The 15,949-nt window shown below is 50.4% G+C and overlaps 1 protein-coding gene across 4 annotated transcripts in view; it reads left to right on the forward strand.

Annotated features, from left to right (window-relative positions):
• Nucleotides 1-15,949, forward strand: part of HNRNPUL1 (heterogeneous nuclear ribonucleoprotein U like 1) — a 36,485-nt gene that overhangs the window by 1,219 nt on the left and 19,317 nt on the right. Inside the window, exons 1-7 of one of the 4 annotated variants that reach the window (XM_064293691.1) lie at nt 322-747; nt 4,261-4,386; nt 7,737-7,893; nt 9,677-9,750; nt 11,675-11,814; nt 13,345-13,444; nt 15,419-15,531. In XM_064293691.1, the coding sequence (XP_064149761.1) occupies nt 477-747; nt 4,261-4,386; nt 7,737-7,893; nt 9,677-9,750; nt 11,675-11,814; nt 13,345-13,444; nt 15,419-15,531 (981 nt within the window). In that variant the 5' untranslated portion in view covers nt 322-476. Of the gene's footprint in view, nt 1-321; nt 748-4,260; nt 4,387-7,736; nt 7,894-9,676; nt 9,751-11,674; nt 11,815-13,344; nt 13,445-15,418; nt 15,532-15,949 lie in introns of those variants that run through there. The other 3 variants (XM_064293692.1, XM_064293693.1, XM_064293694.1) reach the window with 3 other exon arrangements.

The raw sequence follows: 15,949 nt of genomic DNA on the forward strand, positions 1-15,949 counted from the left end.
GCACAGGAAAGTCTGTGGGGCGCTCATTCTGAGATCTCATCTCTGATTGGGCCAAGTCCTTACTCCCTTTCCCTCATTTGACCCTACGGGAGCTGGCGCGCGGGCGCTGCCCAATCAGCGCGTGCTCCGCCTCCCGCTTTTTCCCGCCCTCCGCTTCAGTCGCGGCATCGACGTAGACCAACGCTTCCTCCCCGGCAGATCCTGGTCCTTTTATTGCCGTTCTTTTGAAAGCCACCCTCTGATTGGCTAATTATCCAGGCCCGCGCCCATCGCCCCCACGTGGTGGCCAATCAGGACCTGTGTTGCATCGCACCGGGGCCACGGGTGAGGAGGAGGCGGCGGCCATTTTGAGCCGCCGCCGCCATTGGAGTGGGCCCCCCCCCTTTCCCCCTTCGCCTCCTGACAGGAAAGGTTTAAGGGGGACAGAGCCCTGGGAGGCCGGTCCGGGCTCGGGGGCCGCCCCGGGGGCCCGGGCCATGGATGTGCGCCGTCTGAAGGTGAACGAACTTCGCGAGGAGCTGCAGCGCCGCGGCCTGGACACTCGCGGCCTTAAGGCCGACCTAGCTGAGCGGCTGCAGGCGGCGTTGGAGGCCGAGGAGCCCGACGACGAACCGGGGCGACCTGGGCACAACAACGAGGAGGTCGAGACCGAGGGGGGCTCCGAGCTGGAGGGGACCGCACAGCCACCGCCGCCCGGGCTGCAGCCGCACCCGGAGCCCGGCGGCTACTCGGGGCCGGACGGACATTGTGAGAGTGCGCGGGGCGGGGGCCGGGGAGCCCGGAGTCCGGGCCAAGGAAGGGCTGTGGGGAGCGGGAGTCCCGCGCCTGAGTCTGGGGAGATGGTCTAAGGATGGGGAGGAATCCCGCGACCTGTCGCTGAAAAATATCTAGGGACAAGGGCCTCGGGGTGACTGGAGAGTAGATCTTGGCATTCGCCGTAGGGGAGATAGTGGAAGTGGGGGACTCTCTGTTTCGGAGATTAGGAGGGTCGGGGGTGTAGTGAATTCCCCAGCGCAGGTCATGGATACCGGAAACCGTGGTTTCTGGAGTCGGAAAGAGTCCGAAGAATAAGAGATATTCTGCGTGGGGGGCTGAGGAGGGTCGTGGAAATGCTGATCACAGGGGGCTGTACTAGCGCAGCGCAAGGGGCTGGGGATCGGGAGCCTTGTTTCCAGGATTGGGGAAGAAATAATCAGTTATCCGGGCCTGGAAGTTTGAGGATGGAGGCTCCTGGAGTTTGCGACTGGGTGGGATACTGGGAATTCTCTTTGAGGCTGGGGTGGGTTGGAGAGATGGAGTTCTTGGTGTCTGTGGTTGGGGAGGGGTCTGATGGACTGGGGACTCTGGTGTTTGGCTGGAGAACGTTTAGGGGATATGGGAGATCAGCATCTGTCTGAGGATGGTCTTGGGGATTCTAGAATCCAGGGTTTGAAGGCCAACCTTGAGGCAGGGTAACCTGGGCATTTGGTGCTGGGAGATCTGGGACCCTCAGGTTGTCCTCCCTCGGAGGAAGCATAGGGGACCTTGTTTACTGGCCAATGGGGAAAGGAGGATGCTCCACTGGGCAGAGGACCTGGGGATCTAGAGGTGGGAAGGCTCTAAGGATAAGAGAACTCAGTGGCTACTGCTGAGTAGCCTGCGGTTAATAGTGTGAAGTGTTTAGGGGAGCAGGAGTACCCGGGGGTGGAGTTTGAAGTCAGTGGAGTATCTGGAGAACAAGACTCTTATTTAGCACGGAACGAATGTGTAGCCAGCCTAGCAGATATGTCTGAATAGAGAAGAATGTAGAATGTGAAAAGAGAAGGAAAACCTGTTGACTTGACTGGGGGTATGGGGGGAGGGCCCCAGGGTGTAATGGGGGAGTGTTTCTGGGGCTGAGCACTTATCTCCAAGAGAGGGCACTTGGTCCACAGAGGCAGTTATTTGTGTGCCAGGGAGGGAGAAGGGGGGAGTAACTGAGCATCAGCCAGGAGGTGGGTGATTGGGAAGGAGAGGGGATAGGACAGATCTTGGTGCCCAGGGCTGGGGTTGTCTGAGGAGAGGAGACCCTATTGCGGGAGGGAATGAATCTGGAGTTAGAAAAGGGCAGCTTTCTAGCAGGACTGGGATGTAGGGGGTTGTAGAGTTTAACGAGTAAGTAGAAAGAACTCTGGTGTCCAGGGTTTGTGGTTTTTGTTTGAGAAGAGGGCATCCTGGGGCTTGGGGCTACAGGAGTAAGGGGAGAAAAAACTGATTATGGAAGAGATGAGATTTGAGGTTGGCACTGGGTATTCGTTCATGAGTAATGGGGCAACAGTGTAGGTTTGGGGGTAGGACGGCTCAGGATTGTCCAGGACCCAGGGTGCTGGGAAGAGGGTGTTGTGGACCTGCAGAGGAAAAAGGAGTTGCCTGGTGTGCGTGTGTAGGGAATGCCTAGGAAGAAGGGGCCACAGGCAGTCCAGACCTGGATGTCTGGCTAGAGGTGTCACTGAGAGGAAGGTGAGTTCAGTGCTTCAGAGCATAGACCCAGGCAGACATGGCCCCATGACTTGGACAAGCCACCTCATATCTGTGAGCCCTGGTTTCTTCCTGTGTAAAATGGGGTAATAATAGTGCCCCATCAGGATTGTCATTAATGAGGTCCCATGAATGGAGGGCTTAGTACTGGGCTTGCTTGCTATTAGAGGGGAGACGGATCCCAGAGTCGTAGCTTCTGCTCCTGGCAAGGCTGCCTCTGAACACAGGAGAGATGCTTAGGAAGAGAGACACAGGCTCTGTGGGGAGAAGAGCACTCTGCCTGCAGCCTGGAAGGGGCAGAATGGTCTGAAAGGGCCCCTGTGTTCCACTTCAGAAGATTCTATTTCTTCCTGTCTCCCCACCAGCAAAATCTTCTGAGCCCCGTTCACGTTCCACCCAAACCCTTTCTTCAGCCCTGGTAAACAGACCTGTAGCAAACCATGTGACTTTTCTCCCTTTGGGCTGTACCTGGTTTGGGCCCAGATGTACTTGTTCTCTGAGGAAGGATCTAGTCAGTTAGCGGGTGGCACGGTAGTCTCTCCTTCCCTGTGGATTTGCCTCACGGCTCCTGGCACAGCCACTAGCAGGGCCCTGAAGGCACCTAGCAGAGAGCTTGCCCCTGGGGTACACAGCCTGGTGCTGCCCATCCTCGGCTTCTAAAGTTCTCTCTGGGTTTGCCTGTAAGGTTTCCTCCTTGAGGGAGTTTCTGGTTTGGTACTCTGGATTTAGTCCCGCCCCTGGGCTTTCACCTGTGTGACCCCAGCCCCAGGCAAGTTCTCCATCCTCATCACTGAGCTGTCACCTGTGTAGCCTTTGCGTCGATGCTGTCTGCTGCTCTCTTGGTCCCTGTCATAATACCTAGGATTTTTCTTTTGTAGCTCATAACAATCGTAATTCATTTTCTGTGTGTAATTATTTGTTTAATGTATGGTGTGTTTTCCTTATTAAGCTGAAGGCTTCAGTGTGGGGCAAGGGTCCAACTCAGCTTGTTCTCAGCCCTACTTCGGAGTCTGGTGTATAGTTAATGCACTCCAAGAATAGTTAATATTATTGTTCTTACCACCCTTCAGCTGAGCAACCCTGGACTCTCAAGTCTCCCTGCTGAAATCCTTCCAATCTAACTCCAAATACTTTAGGACTTCCCATCACTGAGTTTGAAGGCATTATGATCATGATCCCTACTATAACAACTGTTTTTCTTCCTCCCCCAGTTCCCCTTCATCAACTGAGAATGGTTACCCCTCATCATTAGCAGCTATCACAGGGTGCAAAAGATTTTTAAAGAGCCTTGGCTATACAGGAGGAGTATTGAGTGGGGCTGGCAGAGAGCTGGTTTGTACTCCAGTTTTTAAGGTTGTGTACTGAAGGTAACTCCCTAAGCATTTTGCCATCTTAGAGAACCCCTAGGCTGGTTCCAGGTGTGTATAGCATTACCTCCACCCCACGGCAGGGACTTAGTGGGGAAGCTAAGCCCCCTTCTGACCCTCCCATCTCCTTGCTTCAACCGAAATAGTCTGCTTCCGTCAGTTTTGTGTATCAGGGTTCTGTAAAACCCCATCTCAGGTAGCATCTGCAGCCTTTTGAGGGGCAAGAGGACATATTCAAGCCACTGGTTGCCCAGATAAGATTTCCATGTGAAGGTGTTGTCAGACATTGGCCTCTGGCAGACTCACAGTCCCCAGTGGAAATGGGATCACAGAAGCCAACTGTGGTCCCAGGGCCCTCCAGGGAGCACCCTTCTAACTGGCCATTTTTTGTTTTAAGATGTCATGGACAATATTACCAGGCAGAACCAATTCTACGAGAGCCAGGTCATCAAGCAAGAGAACGAGTCAGGCTACGAGAGAAGACCACTGGAAATGGAGCCGCAGCAGCAGGCCTATCGCCCAGGTGGGAACACACATGAGGCTCATCTTTTTTGAGAGAAACAGAGTCTACATGTGGCCATTGCCATCTACACAGAGCTGTCTTCTCAGACTTTACGTTGTCCTCTTGGCTAATTCATCCAGGCTTTTTACTCTGGCAAGTTATTTTTGAAGGGAAGAACTCCATCCCACTCCCAGGTGTTGGGGAGAGGAGTCTTCTTGGTATCTGTTTTCAGATGCTAATATCAATACTATTGAGAGATTTGGGCCTGGAGGCCACTACCTGAGTTACCTGAGTCTTATTTAGAATCTTAGAATGTGGAAGGCAGAAAGGACCTTCTAAATCTAGCCTAATGTTTCCCATACCGTGTCCTGAAGAATATTGTTCCAGGAGATATTATCAGGCTCTCCACAGAGAAGAGTTTCCTAGTCAAGTAGGAAATCACCTTGATTCCTGAGGGATGAGAATCAGGATAAGAAGTTGGCTCCTGTGAGGTGGAGGTCAGCCATACCTCTACTCTCCAGGTTCTTCACCGTTTCTGACACCAGCTGCCCTTTCCCCACCGGCACTCTCTACTTCTCTGCTGGTTCAATAATTTGTTGCAGCGGCCACACAGAACACATAGAACATACTCACAGTTAAGTGGTTTATTAAGGAAGTGCCAGGCAGCAACTTAGGATCAGGATCAGCTTGGAAGTAACAGGAACAACTCAGGATCAGGAAACACATAGGTAGGGTCTGGAAGGCCCCCCCGAAGTGGAGAGCACATCCCTCCCCGCTTCACTGCAGGACAGCTTTCCCAGCTCCTCTTGGCCGTGCAAGCAGGCAGGGTGTTCTCTGCCATGCTAGCCTCTTCTCAGCCATGCACGCCCCCTCTTAGCCACGCAGGCCTCTCTGCCTTTAGCTTCCTCACCATCAGCCTCCCCACTGCTAACTGGCCCAGCTCACAGCCAACATAGCAACTTATTCAGCTCTCATAGCTGCTTTCCCAGCAGCAGCAGCTTCCTGCTGTCACCTCTGACTACCATAGAGCCCCTTCCAGGCATCTCACTGTCTTCAGTGTTATAACCCTTGACTCATATTATAGCTCTTTTTGGAGGTTCTTCACTATCTCTCTCTCTTCATCTTTCTTTTCTTTCCTTTAAGAACTTCTGTGGGGTTGGCTGCTTATATAAGAAAACTCCTTGTCAGTTTCAAGGCATAGCCCTCCCAGCAGAACCACGGACTGACCAGTCTCCTCAGTGGACCACAAGTCGCTCAATTTGCATAGTAAGCTGACCAATCCCTGCAAGGTGTGTAAAACAGACCAATCAGGGCAGACCGCAGCCCAGGGCCAGACAAAAGTACCAAACCATCAAGTTGTTTACAGCTTACCCAGGAAATGTCAAGCAACCCTGATAAAAGTAAAAAAAAAACCTCTCTGGAGTAGAAAACAACCTGGGAACGCACCCCTCCCCACCAAGTTGCTTCTTCAAAGAACTGGGGCAAATGTTAACTCCTCAGGGCTTAGGGGGGTAATTTCTTAAGCTGTTTTTTCAAAAAACCAAGGCAAAAGGCCACATAAAGGAGCTCAGTTCACTCCACAAGTGAATCTGGAAAATGCAGCATATGCTGTATCACCGCTTACAGATTCAGGTGCTCATTAGAGCATTAAAGGCCCTGAGAAGGCCTACACTGAAAAAAAGATCTTGTGTCATGTTGTTTTAACCCAGGGTTTCCCAAACATTTAAATATGTCTTTGCAGAACAGTGGAACTTTGGTGGCACAGTGGTTTAGGGCTACAGCTGCTAACCAAAAGGTCGGCAGTTCAGATCCATCAGCCACTCCTTGAAAACACTGTTGGGGCAGTTCTAATCTGTCCTGTAGGGTTGCTGTGAGTTGGAATTGACTTGACGGCAGCTGGTTTGGTTTTTTGGGTTTGCAGAGCAATGGTCCCCATGATTCCAGTTTGGGAAATAGATGTAATCCAGCTCTCCTCATTTTACAGATGGAGGGAGGTTACTTATCCAATGGCAGAGTGGGGTAGAATCCAGGACTCTTGGATTGTTGGCTCCTGGGCCAGTGCTCTTGGTTAATAGGCAGCATCCCATTTCATTTGTGTTTCACTGTTTGGAAAGCAGGGCCCCACTGTTGAGTAGTGATGAAGCCAGGAGTGCGTTGTGGCCCCAGTGCCTTTTCTTAGCAAATTATTTGATTTGATTTAATTCCGTTCTGGCTCATCCACAGAGCAAAGTCCCTGGACATTTCTTATGGGTGGCTCAGGACTTTAATGAATATGAGTTAAATTGCAGATGCCTGTCAGACTCTGTGAGACATGTGGAATCACTTTGCCCAAGGAGAGTTTTTTGTGCCATTATCAACAGACGTTTGTCACGGGCTTCCTGAGCGCCCAGCCCTGAGCTGGGACCATGGAGGCTGTCTTCAAGATGGTTGAGCACCATCCCTGCCCTGGAGAACCAGGAGAGATTTGGTCTGTATGCCAAAACTCATGAGTGATCCAAAATGGTCTTTGATGGAGTGCTGAGATGAGTAGGTGGGAGTGATCCAGAGCATTGTAGGTGGCGTAGGTGGACACCGTGGAAGAAACAAGCCTAAGTTGAAATGCACAGTTTGCTCTTGGTTAGATGCTGATCCTTGGAGTTGGCCTGAGACCAGGACTTTCCCAGGGGTCCACAGCATGCTATCCCATTCCAGCTTCCTGTTTGTGGTATGACTTGACGAGGATCTCACACGTGTGGAATAGCTTAAATGCAGACCCTCCCTTCCAGGGTGATCCTGGGCTTTGTGGTAGGATGATTAAAGCTAGTAGAGTTAGCTGCAGGACCACAAATCTCAGTTCTCTCTTGGACTGACCATTGCCCCCTCCTTGCTACACTGAAGAAGCTTTGCAAGAACTGAGATGAGAAATTTTTGGTAGTAGAAATTGGAAAATACAGGATCGTGGTTCCTCGGTTTAACAGGATCTTAGAAGTCTTCTAGGGTTCGTTCCCACTCATTGCAGGCACAGGTGACTGCCAGCCTTCATGGGTCTTCATGCAGTGCCAAAGACAGCTGTCACACCTTTGGTGGGCCTTTAAAGAGCTTGCCCTCATTTAGTGCTGATATCTCCCCTCGTCTGACTGACATCTGTCACCCCACCGACTGCCAGGTCTGAATTACCTGACTGGCCATCCCTGGCCTCCCCTTCATCCTAGCCCTGTTCTCTGGTGCAGCTTTCTTGGCTCGCTCAGCAGGCTTGCGTTAAAACCAGGTTTGTGCTCAGCCCTTCACACTGTAGGCAGGACCCTGTCAACGTCCCCTGAGGTAAAGGGGACCAGAGACGTGATAGCTGAGGAGTTTGCAAGTGTTTTGACCGTCTCTACTTGTCATGACAGTAGAAATGAAGACAGAGATGAAGCCAGAAGTACCCACCAGCTTCTTCCCCCACGAAGCATCTCAACCCAAGCCAGACAGACAGCAATTCCAGAGTCGCAAGAGGCCTTACGAAGAAAACCGGGGACGGGGGTACTTTGAGCACCGAGAGGATAGGAGGTGCGTGTGTGAGGCGACAGTCACCCTTGTTCCATTAGGTGTCTGTTTGTGGCCTTATACTTCCAGGAACCTGTGTAGTCTGAGAGGGCTAGAGTTCCCCTGCCCTGACACTGTCCCTCTGGCCCTTCCTGCACTAACCGTCACAGTCACTTCTCCTCAACCTTTGGCCCCTCACCTCCTTCCCAGTATCTGCAGAGTCCACACACCTTAACCTTCCCATATAAGATGCCAGCCTGCCTTTTCAGTTCCCCACCCCACTGCCCTGCAGTCCCACACAGTGTCCTATCCTTAATGGCTGCTCAGTGTCCCTCAGATGAAAGAAACACTCCCTCCTTCCTTCATCCACTCCTTCATTCAGGCAGCACGCAGTATTTTCAGCAGGTGCCAAGCCCTGGTTTGGGCGCTGGGGGTGCAGAGAGGATTTGGTCAGTGGGGCTTTGTCCTCCGTTGTTCCTGGTGTAGGGGCTGAGGCAGACAGTCCTGAGTAAGCCACAACCTAGGGGGATGGGTAGTTAAGATGTGGGTGGGTGTCAGGAGCTCACAAGGGGAAGTGGCTGTGCTCTGGTCATTTCCCTTTTCCCTTTCCTGCAGAGCCCCCATCTTCCTTCCTTCAGGGACCTTCCTTCCCCCAGAGACCGTCCTACCCTCCTCCCCCTCTTCTGCTCCTGTGTGATACTCTTCCTTCCTATCACAGAAACTAGGAATTATCACACTTCTCCGCTTGTCTGGACTGCCCATCTGACACATTTTATTCCCTACCTGGGGGGGGGTTACCCTCTCACTGGCTTGTGACTGTCTTTAAGACAGGACTTGTGCCTCACAGGCTGTGACTAAAGCTAGGACATGGGACCAACCTGACGTGGGATTTTCCTGCTGCCTCCCCCAGAGCAGGGGCCTCGAACCACTGGCCAACAGAGAGCAAAGAAGGAGCTTGCTGATATGAGGCTGGCAGGAAAGTCTCCCTGGGGTGGATTTTTCATGGGATGAGCTTCTTCCTGCAAGGCTCTGTGCCATGTGTGGACTGGTGGGGCAGAAGGACAGTCCACCAGAGAGAAGCCTGCTGTTGGGGAGTACCAGCAGCCCCATGGGCATGGGGTACCTAGTCTATACATGGTACACTGGGGCCACCCAGACTGTCTCTGCCCTTGGGGCATTAGACCCTGCCCTTTACCCCTCTTCTTTACTTCTGTAGTTCAGAAACTAGCAGTGTTTTAACACAGCCCCCATTTTTAACGTTTTGGTAGGAAGATGAACCTCAGTTCCTAATTTAGGACAGTCTTGAAAGAGCCTGAAAAAATGGGTCATTTTAAATCCTGTCAGATGCAGAATCTTCAGACCTGGTGTATGGACAGATTTTAATTACCGAGGTTTACCTGCAGAGTCTTCCAAGTTTGTCCAGGTTCCCACACATCCCCTTCCTGGCCCAGCACCTTTTTGGCTAGCACAGCCTCCTTTGGGCTAGCATAGCCTCCCACCAGTGAGAATTCTGTGGGGAGGCAGGTCTCAGCACACAGAGGGCGTGGACCAGGTCTCTGAGAGAAGAGTCTTCTCTGAAAGAGCTCCCTGAGTGAGTCTAACGCCCCCTCCATACCAGAGTGTGCCCTCTCGTCTTTGTGTCCACCCTGTTGTTGCTCTCGTGAAAATGCAAGTGCGTGAGGTTCCAGGGTTCTTTTGCTAATCTCTGGGAAGAAATTAAAGTCCAGGAAGTGTTTCTGCTTCAGTTTTCTTCCACTGCGCTCGTCCAGTTCTTTTCTATGTGACTTAACCCCTCTTTCCGACACAGGGGCCGCTCTCCTCAGCCTCCAGCTGAAGAAGATGAAGACGACTTTGACGACACCCTGGTTGCCATTGACACATGTGAGTCCTGGAAGTGCCCCTCTGATCCGCCTTCCTGTCAGTGTTGGGGAATTGTCCCTTGACCCTCCCCAGACTCCCTGCCTGGTCCCATTCAGGGCTGGTATTGGTCCTGGTGTAGAAGAGTGTAGTTCTGGTCCAAGGGCCCTGGTTTGGAGACTGAAGACCAACTGCCAACTCTAGCTGTGAGAGTCTGGGCAGGTCGTTCTCCTTCTCTGAGCCTCTCTTCAGGGAGGAGTGACCTTGCCCTGATACATCAGGGGTTTTCAGTGAGACTCAGAGTGGATATGGGAACAATTTGGAGAGCGCTGAAGTGCCCTGCGCACATGCGGGAGTTGTCATCTAATCAGGAAGGGAATCTGAGTGCTGCCGGGAAACTTAACTCTTTGACTTCCAGCTCCCCAGTTTCCATCAGCTGCTCACGTTCCTGGTGAAACCAATGCCACTTTGTCCTCTGAGTCACTAAACTCACCCACCCCTGTCCTCCAGTTTAGTTTTCTTTCCACTGAATATGTGGTTTTCACTTTGACTCTGTCTAAACACTCGAGGGAGTGATTATAAAGGTCCTGGCTCCTCTCAGACCTAAATCAGAATCTCAGCAATAGGGCCTGTGAAACTGAATTTCTAAATGTATCCAGAGGCGCTGCTGGGTCTGAGAACACTGCACTGCTTAGCAGAGCAAAAGGTTAGCAGAAATTCATTCACCCGCTTCTTTACATAGAGCTCTGCTTTGGAAGAGATAAAGACATCTTGTGTATAGTCCCTTCTCTCACGAGATTTCAGAGACAATATCTGCCCAGAGTAAAACCAAACATTTTTGAAGTGTCGTGTGGCAGTGGTCCACGAGGCAGCATCTGATCAAGTGTCAGGTGTACAGACCGTGGCGCTCCACCTGGAGAGAAAGGAGAGAGCCTAATGGCCGGGTAGTGAAGAAAGGCTTTCTTGGAGGCATGACCAGCCCCTTGAAAGGTGGGAAGAGGGTGTTCCCAGCAGAAGAGTCATGGGCCCACAAGAGGGAGTCAGGACCTGTGGCCCTGGGCAGTCATGGCAGGGGGGTGGGTATGCTTCAGGGTCAAGTGATCGCACAGCCACTAGCAGCAGGACGGCAGCCCTGGGAGGTGGTCAGGTTGTAGGGCAGTGGTGATGAACTTCTTGTATTTTAAAATCCCCTGAGTCATAAGACCACACTTAATGGTCTGACTGAGACTAGAAGGACCCCAGTAGTCATGGCCCCCAGACCTTCAGTTGGTCCAGGACAGGAACCATTCCCGAAGCCAACTCTTCAGACATGGATTGGACTGGACAATGGGTTGGAGAGGGATGCTGGTGAGGAGTGAGCTTCTTGGATCAGGTGGACACTTGAGACTATGTTGGCATCTCCTGCCTGGAGGGGAGATGAGAGTGGGGAGGGGGTTAGAAGCTGGCGAAATGGACACGAAAAGAGAGAGTGGAGGGAGAGAGCGGGCTGTCTTATTAGGGGGAGAGTAATTGGGAGTGTGTAGCAAGGTGTATATGGGTTTTTGTGTGAGAGACTGACTTGATTTGTAAACTTTCACTTAAAGCATAACAAAAATTATTAAAAAAAAAAAATCCCCTGAGATTGGTGACAGTGTGGACCCTCTCCCTACGGGTACGCACACTCATAAAAGGCATTGGTGTAGAGTTTCCAGGGTTCCCCCGGAGCCCATTCTTGGACCCCAGCGAAGTGAAGAGCCCCTGTTCTCTGTGGGGTGACTGCTTGCACTGTTCCAGAACCTGTGTGCTCAAAAGAGGGCTGGTCAGGGGGCCCAGCAGATTCCTTGTCAACCTGTCCCTGTGATGTGTCGGCTTGTGTGCTCCTACTCAGCACTCTTGGGGACCTTCTCTTTTCCTGTTCCTCTCTTGGGATCTTTGAAACATCAGCCAACCTAGAGTCTTTTTTCCACAGATAACTGCGACCTCCACTTTAAGGTGGCCCGAGACCGGAGTAGTGGTTACCCGCTCACAATCGAGGGTTTTGCGTATCTGTGGTCAGGAGCCCGTGCCAGCTATGGGGTCAGAAGGGGCCGTGTGTGCTTCGAGATGAAGGTGAGTGGGAGCAGCACCAGGGGAATGGATGCAGAACATGATTCCATGCATTGGAATAGCCTTGCCACCAGCCACTCAGTCAGAGCCACAGCTGCAAAAGAGATTTGATCGAGGACAAACTTGTGTCCAAGCAAACAAAAGTGTGTGAGCCCAGAAGAACTGTACCGTTGCTAACTGTGTCGGAAAAGCAGGCCAACCATACATTACTTCATCAGATATCTTCTTGGTGGGGCTTGGCCCAGGTATTATGCAGCTAGCACCAGTCTAGAGGTGATGTGTTTGGTGTAGAGCTGTGAAAAGGAGTTGTCTGGAAGTAAAGCTAGAAAGCATGGACTCAGGAACCACCAATTAAAGGGAGGCCAGAGTGGGAGCAGGGCCAAGAAAGGCTGTCCTGCCAGCTCAGGCTGTCCGCCGTCATCCCTCCACAGTGCCATGTCAGGTCATGTTTATGAAAATAGGAGGTGCTAGTGTTTGACGGAAGTCCAGGCAGCACAGAAGAGGGTAAGGTAAAAAAGTAGAAGTTATTCTCATGTACCTGGTCCCCACCCTACTGCCCGGAGGTAACACACATGTTAATATTTTGTGTATCCTTTATGCAAACTTATTTACAATAGCTAATATTTGTGGAGCACTTTGCAGGCAAGATACTGTCCCAAGCTCTTTCTAAAGGTTATTTTCATTAATCCTCGTAATCCCATCACGAAATAGGTACTGTTATCCTCATTTTTCAAAGGTGGAAACTGAGACAGAAGTTACCATATCTTATCCACTTAAGACATCGATTTTAAGCTGCACAGTATTTTATGTGCCAATCACAGAGAAACAACGCCACTTAAACTGGCACGGTGTGGGAAACACGCATCTTAAAGTCGACAAAATACGATAACGTGCTGAAGGCAGCCGAACAGTGCAAGGTAGATGTGGTTATAAGGCAATTGGAGATTAAGTCAGAAGACTTTTTTAGCATTGTCCTTGCGCAGTTTTTTGTACCAGCACATTTGTTCTGTGGCGTTCATTTTAACTGCTGCATCGTATCCTGTTGCATGAGTATACCTTGATTTAGCCAGTGCCTCATCGATGGTTGTTCCTGATTATTTTTTTATGCGGAAGCAATATTACCCTGAATGTTTTTACATGTATCTGCTTGTAGGCTTCAGAATATATTTGCGGGGTAAACTAGAAGAATTGCTGGGCTACAGGCCGTGTGCCTTCGCAGTTTCCAGTCTCGATGGAGACTGCTAGATTCCCCTTCAAAGACATGGCACCAATTCACCCTTCCACCAGCCATAAAGAGAGCCCCTCTTTCTTCTGCACCGAGTTTTAAAACTAAAAAAGTATTTAGAATTCCTGTCTTGGTGGCCCTGGTTTCTTGAACAGGCCCTTCAGGGCAACTTAAATGCTTGTGGACTCTTCCCCAGCAGCAAGGGCCATTGCTATTTTTAATGCCTGGTACACTTACCTCCTGTATTGCCTCATGTAACCCATCATCCACCAGTCTCAACCCTGAGCCCTCTTGTCTTCTGTCCCCAGATCAATGAGGAGATCTCCGTGAAGCACCTTCCATCTACCGAGCCTGACCCCCATGTTGTCCGCATCGGCTGGTCCCTGGACTCCTGCAGCACCCAGCTTGGTAAGGGGAGTTGTGCTAAGCCTTCCAGCTAGTACAGCGGTTGCCGCCCCCCGCCCCCCAGGATTCTCGGGCTCCTCAGCTTCCCTCCCCAGTGCTGGAACAGAGGCAGCCTGGAGTGGACCAGGCAGCAGGATCAGTGTGCGCACTGCATGTCTTCAGGCACACACAGTTCACCTGGAAGGGCCACAGTTACTTGACCTCCTAGGAAGAATTGATTTTTATCCTACATCCCTTAGGAGAGGGTCCGGAGTTCTCTTTAGAAAGCTGTTTCCTGTATTAAAAAAGATCACGTGTCTCCTGTCCTCAAACCATGCCGAAGTAAGTCCCTCACTCCCTGTTAAGTTCTCTCTGGGCTTCTCTGTCCAGAGGCTGCCCCAGGGTAAACGTGACGCAGAGACCAGTGGAGCCAGGACTCTAGCCTCGGGGGGCGTCCAGGGTCCTTCCTTGGTGGAGGGAGGCGGGGGCTGCCCATTGAGAGATTTTTAATTATCTCAGGACCCCAGGCTTCAGTGACTTTGTGACCCTGGGTGACTGATCTTGATGACTAATGTTGAAAGCTTCTGCCTTGCTTATATAAACATTTTGATTATGAAAATGTGTACTCTTTGTAAAAAGTCAGACCATACAGAAAGGGAAAGATGAAAATCTCTCCTAAACCTGCAACCCAAAGATAACCAGTGTTAATATTTTCCTCTAACGTCTTCTGGAAATTGTTTTGTTTTTTATGTACCCAGACTGGGTCACAGTGCATACTATCGTGTAAAGTGTTTTGTTTTTTTTTTTCTATTTAACATATTGTGGGCATGTTTTTGTAAATAAAAAAAACCTTTGCTGTCACGTCAATTCCGACTCATAGCCACCCCAAAAGACAGAGTAGAAACACACCATAGGGCTTCCAAAGAACAGCTGATGGATTCGAACTGCCAGCCTTTTGGTTAGCAGCCAAATGCTTAACCACGGCGCCACCAGGGCTTCTTTGAAAATGAGTATAGCTTTTTAACTAGTGCATAATTTTCCATTTTATAGCTGTATCACTTATTGAACAAGTCCCTTTTTGAAGATCGTTTAAGTTGATGGCAACTTTTTACTATGAGACACTTGAGCCACCTTCCTTGTGTGTAATTATCTGTTTACTTAAGGCTAATTTTTTTTTTAACACTAATTTTTAAAAGTAAAATTGCAAGGTCAAAAGGAATATACAGTTTTCGTTTTGATATGTACTAGGATTTTTTACTTTTAAGAGTCACATATCTCATTTTATCTATGTCACGATTTTGAGATGTCAGTGGTGGGCAGCTGACACAGGTGGGAATACAAAGCCCAGAAAGGTCAAGCAACATGTTCCTGGTCACACAGGTAGTTCGTAGCAGAACTAGGCCTGGGGTCCATGCTGTGGGCTCCTGCTTTGCTGGCAGGATGTTCCTTGGGTTCCTGGCCAAGGACTTCTATGTAACCCAGGTGTCAGCCAGGTCCCTTGGGATGTCAGTCAATCACTTCAGCCTCCATCCAAAGCCTGGGGAAATCTGGTACCGTTCCCAGGTCCTCATGGTCTCTCCGGAAACAAAATCCAGTCCCTTTACTAGTTTACACAAAACAGTCCGCTGGCACTAAAAATCGATGATTTATAATAGTGGCTTGATTAAATATTGGGTGTAATAGGGAGGGCTTGCCTTTCTCCACACACAGCCTTCCTCCTCCCTTCTCTCCAAATTCTCACTTTCTGTACAGAGCTGGTCAGTTCAATTCCTGGTCCCAGACTGCCCATCAAGCCCTCAGGGGTTCTGCATCATAAAGGGCTTCATTTTGACAGCATTTTCCGCACCCCTCTGCTTCTGCAAAAGCACCTGATTTTTAAAACTAGTAAAGGAAATGACTTTTTTTAACGTGTGTGACTTTTTTCTTTTAATTCTTTAACAGCGAGGCTGTTGTGACCATCACAGGTTTAACCTGCCTTGTGACTGTCTCTTCCAACAGGCGAAGAGCCTTTCTCCTATGGGTATGGAGGCACTGGGAAAAAATCCACCAACAGCCGGTTTGAAAACTACGGAGACAAGTTTGCAGAAAATGATGTGATTGGCTGCTTTGCGGTGAGTGCTGGCAGCCTAAGGGAGTTGGCAGAACCAAATATTGGTCCTGTCAGGTGTGGCCTGTAGGCCCCTTTTTCAGAAACCTACTGCCCTTTTCTTTGTCTTCCCCAAATCCAGCCACTCCAGTCTCTTTGTCTTTGACAGGCAGGGATATTTCCTTAGCCGTTTTGTGCAAAATTCCACCAGCCTACCCTCTTTGCCCTTTTGTGCGAAGCTGTCAAATGGAGCCCTGAAGAGGTGGGGGGCTCTGATGTGCACAACCCACTTCTGTTCCTAGATACCAGAGCAATGTTTTCTAAACAAACCCAGGAAGTCCTTATCTTTTTCTGCTAGGGAATAGCCTGTCTGCTCTGGAAGGCAGTGATGTTGGCTTTTGCCCACACTGGTATCATCTATCCCAGAACTTCTCTTCTCCTTC

This window comes from Loxodonta africana, chromosome 11 (assembly GCF_030014295.1).
Source record: "Loxodonta africana isolate mLoxAfr1 chromosome 11, mLoxAfr1.hap2, whole genome shotgun sequence".
Taxonomy (NCBI): domain Eukaryota; kingdom Metazoa; phylum Chordata; class Mammalia; order Proboscidea; family Elephantidae; genus Loxodonta; species Loxodonta africana.